Source organism: Trachypithecus francoisi, unplaced genomic scaffold (assembly GCF_009764315.1).
Source record: "Trachypithecus francoisi isolate TF-2019V2 unplaced genomic scaffold, Tfra_2.0 Lachesis_group13, whole genome shotgun sequence".
NCBI classification, from domain to species: Eukaryota; Metazoa; Chordata; class Mammalia; order Primates; family Cercopithecidae; genus Trachypithecus; species Trachypithecus francoisi.
Window position 1 is genome coordinate 127431436 of NW_022681458.1, and position 13347 is coordinate 127444782.

Genomic DNA, 13347 nt, shown 5'->3' on the forward strand with positions numbered 1-13347 from the left:
CTCCACTTGGCAGTGCGCTGCAAGACAAAACACACTGATTCAAAGCTGCCAGGGCTTCAAATCACTGACTTCTGACTCTCAAGGTAGCTGTACAAGCCGGGGAAAATAACACTTTTCTGGGACTCAGCTGCCAAATCTGTAAAATGGGGCTAACAATAACTCCTATGGAATGGAACTGTTGGAAGGACTGAGTTGAAATACACGAAATGTTAAGAGCAGAACCTGGCACTTAGTATGAAAGTATTAGTTGTTTTAAAGGAAGAGGAAATAACAGTCTCTTCTAACCCAATTCTGTTGGACAAACTGTCATAAGAAATGCTGTCTTCACCTGGAAAATTTCTGAGGGCAGTTCTGGGTATCTGAGCTTCTGTAACGATCCATGTCTACTTAAGCAAGGTGTTATTCTTTCTTTCTTTCTTTCTTTTTTTTTTTTTGAAACGGAGTCTCGCTCTGTCGCCCAGGCTGGAGTGCAGTGGCCGGATCTTGGCTCACTGCAAGCTCCGCCTCCCGGGTTTACACCATTCTCCAGCCTCAGCCTCCCCAGTAGCTGGCACTACAGGCGCTGCCACCTTGCCCGGCTAGTTTTTTTTTGTATTTTTTAGTAGAGACGGGGTTTCACTGGGTTAGCCAGGATGGTCTCGATCTCCTGACCTCATGATCTGCCCGTCTCGGCCTCCCAAAGTGCTGAGATTACAGGCTTCAGCCACTACGCCCAGCCTATTCTTTCTTTCTGAACTTTGAGGTGCTTGGTGATTGGAAAAGTCTAGAACCCCACCACTAAATCCATTCATTTATATATGCATATATTTACTCATGCATTCAGTAACTATTTATTGATACCTACCACGTACTACATACTAAATTGGAGGCTGCACTTGTTCACACTCTATAATAAAGTCCAGCACCCACCTGAACTTGCTGTGGTCCTGCTTCAGGTCTTGCTACTGAGAAGCACTGTGAATGCTCCACCCTGCCTGTGACCCTCCACACTGCCTGGTTCCTGGCTCCCCAGGCCCTGACTCCTGGTGTGTTCACTGGGTCCCTTTGCTGACTCGATGCCTTGTATTATCTTCTTCCCCACGTCTAAGCTCCTTGCTGGCCCCAGACACCCCTAGCTTGGCCCATCTGCTTCCTACTGTGGACCCCTAGTCAGGAGTCTGTTTTCTCCTCACTCACTATGACTCCTGACACCAGTAGCTGGTTTCTTATAAGAAAGAGGCATCTGGCAGCTGCACCGGGGAGAATGACCTCACAGCACTATATGTAAAGTGATTTTCTGAGTGGAAATGACTATTATGAAGCATCCTTCTCTGTTTTATTATGCAGAACCATTGTAATGGGAACATGGGATTTCCTATGTTAACACTGATATTTCTGTGACCCAATAAATCCTTCTTCACAGTCATCTCCCAGAGTAGAGAAGGCATTCCGTGCAGCAACTCTAGGAAACATGCAGGTCTCCGATGTCCTACACATCCCAGCCCTCTTTGGCCAGGCCATTAAGCTGTGAAAAAATGCACACAGTAACTTGGATAGTGTCATAGACTGGTCCTTCCCACAGGACAGTCAATGGAAAGACCTATGGGAGGGCTTCAGGAACGACTCCTCAGACAGGAGCCCCAAGAAGGGCTTCTCCAAGAGAGAACGTCCACTCCAGAGGCAAGAGCACTGGCTAAGTCCTGACCTGACACTGGATGAGCTGTGTGATCATGGGCACATCACATCTCTGAGCCTTGGTGTTCTTCCTGTGACATGGGCCAATAACACCAGGCACCTCATAGGATGGCTGTGAAGACGGCATGATACAGTAGATAGAAGACAGCTAAAGCAACACCTGGCACTATGGTTTGCATGTGGTTCGACCCTGCAAAAGCTCATGTTGAAATTTGATTCCCAGTGTGGCAGTGATGGGAGGTGGGACCTGGTGGGAGATATGTGAGTCATAGGAACAGATCCCTCATGCATAGATTAATACCCCCTTGAGGAAGGGAGGGAGTTCTTTTTGTCATGAGACTGGACTAGTTACCTGAGAGCAGGTTGTTATAAAACCAAATTCAGCTTTCTAAACTCTCTTGCTTTCTATATCACCTTGTGGTCTCCTTGCAAATGTCTGCTCCCCTTCTGCTTTCTGCCATGAGTGGGAGCAGTATGAGGCCCTCAACAGATGCAGCTGCCCAAGTTGGACTTCTCAGCCACTAGAACTGTGAGCCAAATAAACCTCTCTTCTTTATAAATGACCCAAGTATTCAGCTATAGCAACACAAAATGGACTGAGACACCTGGTGTAAGCATCAGATACTCCACAAACATTCAGTTGTAAACACAACAAGAGTCCCTGCCTTCATACACACCACAGAAAACCGTTGAGCATCTACCAGGTGCAGGCAGCACCCTCAGTGCAGGCATACGGCAGTGAACTCGAATGGACCTGGAGTGACCTGCTGGTTCAGGTTCAAACAGTTCCATCCTAGTCAGTGACCAACCAGAACCTGGTTCCTGGTCTGTGCACCCTGCTAAGAGTCAGTGGGTGCACCACACTGCTTCTGTCCACTTGGGCCCATTCACAGAGCTGTTCTCACCTGAACAAAGGATGCAGCTTGGGCCAAGGTGCTGCTAGGCATGGACAGTCTTCCTGTCTGACCTCGGATTCTTGTCCTCTGTTCACAGGGCCTGATCCAAGGATGACCTCCGCCTCCACCACAATACACATTACCACCATGGACGGTGAGCTCTCCTCGCACAGCCCCACCACAATGTACACTTCTATCACTGCAGGTGAGCTGTCATCACAGAGCCCTTCAAGCAGCCAGGGTGGACAGCCTTGGTGAAAAAATCCAGGGAGAACTGACCTAAGGACTTGGGCAGGGGTGGCTGTGGACATTTTTTCTCTCCTTCAGAGGTGGTTTTGAATGTGAAATGGAGGAGTCTAACCCTGGGTAAATATATATACACACGTACATCATACATATCTGGGTATATATTGATCAGCCTTCCTCAGGGCTATTGATTCACAGGAACTCAGGGGCTGGAGAGACAGCAGCTTTGTTTGGTGAGGGAGGTTGAAGGTGGAGGTGGGATGAGGTAGACTGACCAGGCTACTTACACTTCTCCACCATCTCCCTTGTCCCACATTATTTTCTGCCCTGGGTTCATGCTCCCCAACCCTCCATCCTCAAGGAAACTTGAGCTTGCCTTTGCCTTGCTCTGAACCCTGAGCAAGTGGCTACCCATGGGTCATGGCTGCGACTGCAAACTGTGTTTCAAAAACAACCAAGTTTGGGAGGTGCTGTGTGCTCTGCGACCTTCTTTGAGATCCACACTTCTCAGCAGTTTATTAATAACTCAGGAAACATGTACAATTTAAAAAGAAAGAAAAAGCAGAGGCAGCAAGTAACCCAAGACACCTGTTGGACTCTGTGTACCCTGGCATTCTCCAACTCATTGCACTGCTAAGCGTTTTTTCTTCTTAGATGGTATTATTAACATTATGCAGACACACGTGTTCCCCTGAAGGCAGTAGGAAGTTTAGGAAATTGTTCTATAAAGGTGGGACTTGGGAGCAGTTTCAGACTTTCCATATTCTTCAGCAAATAACCTGCATTCTAGGCCTCCAAATAAACCTGCATTCTAAGAAAAGACAGAGGCTTGTTCTGCAACTTCAAAGTAAATGCCCAAACTCAAAACAGCCCTGCCCCATGAGACTGCTGCCCTATCACTCTCAAGGCCCTGAGTGATCTGACCCCTCCTCAGCCGCCTCACACTGTACTTCCCCATCCCTCTGGAGTCCCAGCAGAAGTGATGGGTGAATGCTCTCCCACCCACACATAACCAGCACCTTGCCATCCTCTGCGTTACCCTCTCGCACTTCAGTCCTTTGTGTGGCCACGTCCTGCTCCTCATGCAGATTCGCTGCAGTCCTCACTCCCCAGGAGGGAATGGGAGCAGGGTAGGGTGAGGAGCAGCCATCAGGCCATTGAAAAACACAAACCACACAACCTGTCCCAAGCACAGTTAATAGCCTCATCTTTTTTCACCCTGCATAGTGTACATAGAGCAACCAGCTCTGCCCTGTTTTCTGGGCTTTCGTGGTTTTAGAATCGAAAAGATCCAAGCAAGTTCTTGCAACTGTTGCAAGGACTGAGTTAAAATGCATTAAATGTTAAGACCAGCACCTGGCACCTAGTAAGCAATTATTAGTTGTTTTAAAGGAAGAGGAAATAACAGTCTCTTCTAACCCTGTTTCTGTTGGACAAACTGTCATAAGAAATGCTGTCTTCACCCGGAAAATTTCTGAGGGTAGTTCTGGGTATTTGAGCTTCTATAACCATCTATGTCTACTTAAGCAAAGTGTTATTCTTTCTGAACTTTGAGGTGCTTGGTGATTGGAAAAGCCGAGAAGTCCACCACTAAATCCATTCATTTATATATGCATGCATTTACTCATGCATTCAGTGAACATTTATTGAGTACCTACTAGGTGCTAGATACTAAATTGGAGGCTGCACTTATTCACACTCTATAATAAAGTCCAGCACCCACTTGAACTTGCTATGGCTCCTGCTTCAGGTCTTGCTACTGAGAAGCACTGTGAATGCTGGACCCTCCACCCTGCCTCGTTCCTGGGTCCCCAGGCCCTGACTTCTGGTGTGTTCACTGGGTCCCTTTGCTGACTCGATGCCTTGTATTATCTTCTTCCCCACGTCTAAGTTCTTTGCTGGCCCCAGACACCCCTAGCTTGGCCCACCTGCTTCCTGCTGTGGACCCCTAGCCGGGAAGTCTGTTTTCCCCTCACCCACTATGACTCCTGACACCAGCATCTGGTTTCTTATAAGAAAGTAGAAAAAAAAAAAAAGAAAAGAAAGAAAGGAAGACAGGAAGACAGGAAGGAAGGAAGAAAGGAAAGAAAGAGAGAGAGAGAGAAAGAAAGGAACAAAGAAAGAAAGAAAAGAAAAGAAAACAAAGAAGAGAAAGAAAGAGAGAAAGAACGAAAGAAAAAAAGAAAGAGAAAGAAAGAAAGAAAGAGGCATCTGGCAGCTGCACCGGGGAGAATGACCTCACAGCACTATATGTAAAGTGATTTTCTGAGTGGAAATGACTATTATGAAGCATCCTTCTCTGTTTTATTATGCAGAACCATTGTAATGGGAACATGGGATTTCCTATGTTAACACTGATATTCCTGTGATCCAATAAATCCTTCTTCACAGTCATCTCCCAGAGGAGAGAAGAAATTCCGTGCAGCAGCTCTAGGAAACATGCAGGTCTCCGATGTCCTACACATCCCAGCCCTCTTTGGCCAGGCCATTAAGCTGTGAAAAAATGCACACAGTAACTTGGATAGTGTCATAGACTGGTCCTTCCCACAGGACAGTCAATGGAAAGACCTATGGGAGGGCTTCAGGAACGACTCCTCAGACAGGAGCCCCAAGAAGGGCTTCTCCAAGAGAGAACGTCCACTCCAGAGGCAAGAGCACTGGCTAAGTCCTGACATGACACTGGATGAGCTGTGTGATCATGGGCACATCACATCTCTGAGCCTTGGTGTTCTTCCTGTGACATGGGCCAATAACACCAGGCACCTCATAGGATGGCTGTGAAGACGGCATGATACAGTAGATAGAAGACAGCTAAAGCAACACCTGGTGCTATGGTTTCAATGTGGTTCGACCCTGCAAAAGCTCATGTTGAAATTTGATTCCCAATGTGGCAGTGATGGGAGGTGGGACCTGGTGGGAGATATTTGGGTCATCGAGGCTAATCCCTCATGCATAGACTAATAGCCCCTTGAGGGAGGGAGGGCGTTCCTTCTGTCACGAGACTGGATTCGTTACCTGAGAGCAGGTTATTATAAAACCAAATTCACCTTTCTAAACTCTCTTGCTTTTTGTATCACTTTGTGGTCTCTTTACAAATGTCTGCGCCCCTTCTGCTCTTTGCCATGAGTGGAAGCAGTATGAGGCCCTCAAGAGATGCAGCTGCCCAATTTGGACTTCTCAGCCACTAGAACTGTGAGCCAAATAAACCTCTCTTCTTTATAAATTACCCAAGTATTCAGCTATAGCAACACAAAATGGACTGAGACACCTGGTGTAAGCGTCAGATACTCTACAAACATTCTGTCGTAAACACAACAAGAGTCCCTGCTTCGTACACACTACAGATAACTGTTGAGCACCTACCAGCTGGAGGCACCACCCTCAGTGCAGGCATACGGCAGTGAACTCGAATGGACATGGAATGACCTGGTGGTTTAGGTTCAAACAGTTCCATCCTAGTCAGTGACCAACCAGAACCTGGTTCCTGGTCTGTGCACCCTGCTAAGAGTCGGTGGGTGCACCACACTGCTTCTGTCCACTTGGGCCCATTCACAGAGCTGTTCTCACCTGAACAAAGGATGCAGCTTGGACCAAGGTGCTGCTAGGCATGGAGAGTCTTCCTGTCTGACCTCAGATTCTTGTCCTCTGTTAACAGGGCCTGATCCAGGGGTGACCTCCGCCTCCACCACAATGCACATTACCACCACTGACGGTGAGGTCTTATCGCACAGCCCCACCACAATGTACACTTCTATCACTGCAGGTGAGCTGTCATCACAGAGCCCTTCAAGCAGCCAGGGTGGACAGCCTTGGTGAAAACATCCAGGGAGAACTGACCTAAGGACTTGGGCAGGGGTGGCTGTGGACATTTTTTCTCTCCTTCAGAGGTGGTTTTGAATGTGAAATGGAGGAGTCTAGCCCTGGGTAAATATATATACATACATACATCATACATATCTGGGTATATATTTATCAGCCTTCCTCAGGGCTATTGACTCACAGGAACTCAGGGGCTGGAGAGACAGCAGCTTTGGTGAGGGAGGTTGAAGGTGGAGGTGGGGTGAGGTAGACTGACCAGGCTACTTACACTTCTCCACCATCTCCCTCATCCCACATTATTTTCTGCCCTGGGTCCATGCCCCCCAACCCTCCATCCTCAAGGAAACTTGAGCCTGCTTTTGCCTTGCTTTGAACTGTGAGCAAGTGGATCCCCGCTGGTCATGGCTGTGACTGCAAACTGTGTTACGAGAACAACCAAGTTTGGGAGGTGTTATGTGCTCTGGGACCTTCTTGGAGATCCACACTTCTCAGCAGCTTTTTAATAACTCAGGAAACATCTACAATTTAAAAAGAAAGAAAAAGCAGAGGCAGCAAGTAACCCAAGACACCTGTTGGACTCTGTGTACCCTGGCATTCTCCAACTCATTGCCCTGCTGAGCATTTTTTCTTCTTAGATGGTATTAACATTATGCAGACACAAGTGTTCCCCTGAAGGCAGTAGGAAGTTTAGGAAATTGTTCTATAAAGGTGGGACTTGGGAGCAGTTTCAGACTTTCCATATTCTTCAGCAAATAACCTGCATTCTAGGCCTCCAAATAAACCTGCATTCTAAGAAAAGACAGAGGCTTGTTCTGCAACTTCAAAGTAAATGCCCAAACTCAAAATAGCCCTGCCCCATGAGATTGCTGTCCCATCACTCTCAAGGCCCTGAGTGATCTGACCCCTCCTCAGCCGCCTCACACTGTACTTTCCCATCCCTCTGGAGTCCCAGCAGAAGTGAGGGGTGACTGCTCCCCCATCCACACATAACCAGCACCTTGCCATCCTCTGCATTACCCTCTCGCACTTCAGTCCTTTGTGTGGCCACGTCCTGCTCCTCCTGCAGATTCGCTGCAGTCCTCACTCCCCAGGAGGGAATGGGAGCAGGGTAGGGTGAGGAGCAGCCATCAGGCCATTGAAAAACACAAACCACACAACCTGTCCCAAGCACAGTTAATAGCCTCATCTTTTTTCACCCTGTATAGTGTACATAGAACAACCAGCTCTGCCCTGTTTTCTGGGACTTTCCTGGTTTTAGAATGGATAAGCTCCAAGCAAGGTTCTTGCAACTGTTGCAAGGACTGAGTCAAAATGCATTAAATGTTGAGACCAGCACCTGGCACCTAGTAAGCAATTATTAGTTGTTTTAAAGGAAGAGGAAATAACAGTCTCTTCTAACCCTGTTTCTGTTGGACAAATTGTCAAAAGACATGCTGGAAAATTTCTGAGGGCAGTTCTGGATATTTGAGCTTCTATAACCATCTATGCCTACTTAAGCAAGGTGTTATTCTTTTTTTCTGAACTTTGAGGTGCTTGGTGATTAGAAAAGTCTAGAAGCCCACCACTAAATCCATTCATTTATATATGCATGCATTTACTCATGCATTCAGTGAACATTTATTGAGTACCTACTAGGTGCTAGATACTAAATTGGAGGCTGCACTTGTTCACACTCTATAGTAAAGTCCAGCACCCACCTGAACTTGCTATGGCTCCTGCTTCAGGTCTTGCTACTGAGAAGCACTGTGAATGCTGGACCCTCCACCCTGCCTGGTTCCTGGCTCCCCAGGCCCTGACTCCTGGTGTGTTCACTGAGTGCCTTTGCTGACTCGATGCCTTGTTTTACCTTCCTCCCCACTTTCACGCTTCTTGATGGCCCGAGACACCCCTACCTAGGCCCACCCGCTTCCTACTGTGGACCCCTAGCAAGGAGTCTGCTTTTCCCTCACCCACTATGACTCCTGATAACAGCAACTAGTTTCTTATAAGAGGGAGGCATTTGGAAGCTGCACTGGGGAGAATGACCTCACAGCACTATATGTAAAGTGATTTTCTGAGTGGAAATGACTATTATGAAGCATCCTTCTCTGTTTTATTATGCAGAACCATTGTAATGGGAACATGGGATTTCCTATGTTAACACTGATATTTCTGTGATCCAGTAAATCCTTCTTCACAATCATCTCCCAGAGTAGAGAAGGCATTCTGTGCAGCAGCTCTAGGAAACATGCAGGTCTCCAATGTCCTACACATCCCAGCCCTCTTTGGCCAGGCCATTAAGCTGTGAAAAAATGCACACAGTAACTTGGATAGTGTCATAGACTGGTTCTTCCCACAGGACAGTCAATGGAAAGACCTATGGGAGGGCTTCAGGAATGACTCCTCAGACAGGAGCCCCAAGAAGGGCTTCTCCAAGAGAGAACGTCCACTCCAGAGGCAAGAGCACTGGCTAAGTCCTGACATGACACTGGATGAGCTGTGTGATCATGGGCACATCACATCTCTGAGCCTTGGTGTTCTTCCTGTGACATGGGCCAATAACACCAGGCACCTCATAGGATGGCTGTGAAGACGGCATGATACAGTAGATAGAAGACAGCTAAAGCAACACCTGGTGCTATGGTTTCAATGTGGTTCGACCCTGCAAAAGCTTATGTTGAAATTTGATTCCCAATGTGGCAGTGATGGGAGGTGGGACCTGGTGGGAGATATGTGAGTCATAGGAACAGATCCCTCATGCATAGATTAATACTCCCTTGAGGAAGGGAGGGAGTTCTTTCTGTCACGAGACTGGATTAGTTACCTGAGAGCAGGTTGTTATAAAACCAAATTCACCTTTCTAAACTCTCTTGCTTTCTATATGACCTTGTGGTCTCTTTGCAAATGTCTGCTCCCCTTCTGCTTTTTGCCATGAGTGGGAGCAGTATGCAACCCACACCAGATGCAGCTGCCCAATTTGGACTTCCCAGTCACTAGAACTGTGAGCCAAATAAACGTCTCTTCTTTATAAAGTACCCAAGTATTCAGCTATAGCAACACAAAGTGGACTGAGACCCCTGGTGGAAGCATCAGATACTCCACAAACATTCTGTCATAAACACAACAAGAGTCCCTGCCTTCATACACACCAAGATAACTGTTGAGCATCTACCAGGTGGAGGCACCACCCTCAGTGCCGGCATACAGCAGAGAACTCGAATGGGCCTGGAGTGACCTGAGTTCCATCCCAGACCAGGCAGAGCCTGGTTCCTGGTCTGGGCACCCCTGCTAGGATTCAGTGGGTGCACCACACTGCTCCTGTTTACTTGGGCCCATTTACAGAGCTGCTCACACCTGAGTAAAGGATGCAGCTTGGGACAAGGTGCTGCTAGGCATGGAGAGTCTTCCTGTCTGACCTCAGATTCTTGTCCTCTGTTCACAGGGCCTTATCCAGGAGTGACCTATGCCCTCACCACAACGGACATTGCCATCATTGCAGGTGAGCTGTCATCACAGAGCCCTTCAAGCAGCCAGGGTGGGGGGCCTTGGTGAAAACATCCAGGTAGAACTGATCTAAGGACTTGGGCAGGGGTGGCTGTGGCCATTTTTTCTCTCCTTCAGAGGTAGTTTTGTATGTGAAATGGAGGAGTCTAGTAAATATACATACATATGTACATGACATATACATACATATGTACATGGTACATATCTGTATATATATTTATCAGCCTTCCTCAGGGCTGTTGACTCACAGGAACTCAGGGCTGGAGAGGCAGCAGCTTTGGTGAGGGAGGTTGAGGGTGGAGGTGGGATGAGGGTAGACTGACCAGGCTACTTACACTTCTCCACCATCTCCCTCATCCCACATTATTTTCTGCCCTGGGTCCATGTACCCCAACCCTCCATCCTCAAGGAAACTTGAGCCTGCCTTTGCCTTGCTTTGAACCCTGAGCAAGTGGCTGCCCACGGGTCATGGCTGTGACTGCAAACTGTGTTTCAAGAACAACCAAGTTTGGGAGGTGCTGTGTGCTCTGCGACCTTCTTTGAGATCCACACTTCTCAGCAGTTTATTAATAACTCAGGAAACATGTACAATTTAAAAAGAAAAAGCAGCAGCAGCAAGCAGTCAAAGACACCTGTTGGACTCTGTGTAACCTGGCATTCTCCAACTCATTGCATCACTGAGCTTTTTTTTTGAGACGAAGTCTCGCTCTGTCACCCAGGCTGGAGTGCAGTGGTGCTATCTCAGCTCACTGCAAGCTCCGCCTCCTGGATTCATGCCATTCTCCTGCCTCAGCCTCCTGAGTAGCTGGGACTACAGGTGCCCGCCACCACACCCGGCTAATTAGATGGTATTATTAACATTATGCAGACAGAATTGTACCCCTGAAGGCAGTAGGAAGTTTAGGAAATTGTTCTATAAAGGTGGGACTTGGGAGCAGTTTCAGACTTTCCATGTTCTTCAGCAGTCCCTCCCCAAGGCCTCCAAATAAACCTGCATTCTAAGAAAAGTCAGAGACCTGTTCTGCAATTTAAAAGTAAATGCCTAAACTCAAAACAGCCCTGCCCCATGAGACTGCTGCCCTATCACTCTCAAGGCCCTGAGTGATCTGACCCCTCCTCAGCCACCTCACATTGTATTTCCCCATCCCTCTGGAGTCCCAGCAGAAGTGAGGGGTGACTGCTCCCCCACCCACACATAACCAGCACCTTGCTATCCTCTGCGTTACCCTCTCCCACTTCAGTCCTTTGTGTGGCCACGTCCTGCTCCTCCTGCAGATTCGCTGCAGTCCTCACTCCCCAAGAGGGAATGGGAGCAGGGTAGGGTGAGGAGCAGCCATCAGGCCATTGAAAAACACAAACCACACAACCTGTCCCAAGCACAGCTAATAGCCTCATCTTTTTTCCCCCTGTATAGTGTACATAGAACAACCAGCTCTGCCCTGTTTTCTGGGACTTTCCTGGTTTTATAATGGAAAATATCCAAACAAGGTTCAGTCCTGGGATATGATTCTAGACTGTCTGCAGAATGCTTAGTAGCAGAACTGTGGGGAAGAAAAAGAGGAGGGAGGGAAGGAAGGAGAGGAGAGAAGGGGAGAGGAGGATCATTTTAGGAAGGCACAGGTTACAGGGCCAGCACACAACAGGCTGGTGAAGCATGGGGAAGGAATGAACTGGCCTGTCTGGCGTTGGTACAGTTGTCTCCGATGTATAATCGTTCAACTTATGAGTTCTTGAATTTGCAATGGCGTGAACACAAACACATTCAGTAGAAACCATACTTTGAATTTTGAACTTCGACCATTTCTCAGGCTGGCAATATATAGTATGATGCACTACATTATAAAATATGGGTCAGATGATTTTGCACAACTTTAGATTAATGTAAGTGTTCTGAGCCTGCTTCAGGTAGGCTAGGCCAAGCTTTGATGCTCAGTAGGTGTGGAGTATTAAATGCATTTTTCGTTTACAGTATTTTTTAACTTATTATGGACTTACAGGAACCTGGCCCCCATCACAAATCAAGGAGCATCTGTTTTGGTTGTGGCAGCATATCTGTCCTCACACAACCCCTGTGGGTCTTGACCCCCATCCCAGGTCCCAGGGCCTCTGCCTCAGACTGACCCTTGCACCTCTTCCCACCTGCAGGCGTGATCGCCGTTGTGGCCATCGTCCTAGTCTGCCTCCTGTTCGTCTTGCTGCACTACATGTACCGGCACAAGGGCACGTACCACACCAATGAGGCCAAGGGCACGGAGTTTGCTGAGAGTGCAGATGCAGCCCTGCAGGGCGACCCTGCCCTCCAAGATGCTGGTGACAATAGCAGAAAGGAGTACTTTATTTGAGGGACAACAGACTTCACTTCCCTGAATGCCTCCTCCAGCTCCATCAGGAAAAACATACCCCATTGCCCAGCACCCCTACTGATACCACCAGGCAGACAGAGAGAACACTTGCTCCTTCCCGAGATATGCACCTGGAAACACTAGGTGCCTGCCCAGGGAGGAACAGAGGAGGACTCGCGCTGCAAGAGGCCTCTCCCAGGGACCCAGGGAGGCGGTGGCCACCCCAGAGGTCACCCTTTGCTTCGCAGAGGTGGGAGAAAATCTGGGCACATGGGGCCCCCTGGGTAGTGCAGGACAGTATCAGCTCACTGGCAGGAAAGTCCTTGTTGAGGGAGAGGGGGTGCCGGGGTACCCGGGGGCTGGGGAAGCAAGGAAATAAGTCATCTGTGTGCTGACTGGGGATAATGGCATCAAATGTCAGTCCTTGACATTTGGGGGGAACAGCAGGTGCCAGAGCCAAAAGGTACCTTTGTCTCCCATTGATCCAGCTCAAAACGATTGGAAATAAATTTGAAATGTAACTGAGCATTCAGAGTCCAACAGTATTACTGTAGTTGTCTAGGGGAAGATAAACGCCACCCAGGGCTTGCTTTTCACCTGTGCAATGTTATGTTCTCTGACGGGGCCTGGACAGTTCATTTCTGGCTCCTGTGGGGGCCAGTTCTCAGAGAGCACAGCCGGTACAAGCGGCTCCCAAGCCTGCCAAGGGAGGAAGGACAGTGACCAGCTTTCCTTTCCCTACAGGAGCACCAGCTGCACAAAACAAAAGGGAGGGTGAAATGTCCCTCTAGAAATAGCCTGTCCCAGCAGCCAGGGCACCGGCTGAAGTGCTGATTTTCCAAGGTGCAGTATTAGAACAAATGGACCTGATCCAAAAATATGAGTGA

At 48.2% G+C, this 13347-nt stretch overlaps 1 protein-coding gene across 7 annotated transcripts in view; it reads left to right on the forward strand.

Annotated features, from left to right (window-relative positions):
* The window catches only part of GYPC (glycophorin C (Gerbich blood group)), a 46242-nt gene extending 33256 nt beyond the window's left edge, over positions 1–12986 (forward strand). Inside the window, exons 2-5 of one of the 7 annotated variants that reach the window (XM_033231823.1) lie at positions 2668–2775; positions 6472–6528; positions 10057–10113; positions 12264–12986. In XM_033231823.1, coding sequence (XP_033087714.1) covers positions 2682–2775; positions 6472–6528; positions 10057–10113; positions 12264–12460 — 405 coding nt within the window. In that variant the 5' untranslated portion in view covers positions 2668–2681 and the 3' untranslated portion in view covers positions 12461–12986. Of the gene's footprint in view, positions 1–2667; positions 2776–6471; positions 6580–10056; positions 10114–12263 lie in introns of all 7 variants that reach the window. The other 6 variants (XM_033231824.1, XM_033231822.1, XM_033231821.1 and 3 more) reach the window with 6 other exon arrangements.
* Positions 12987–13347: the final 361 nt, after the last annotated feature.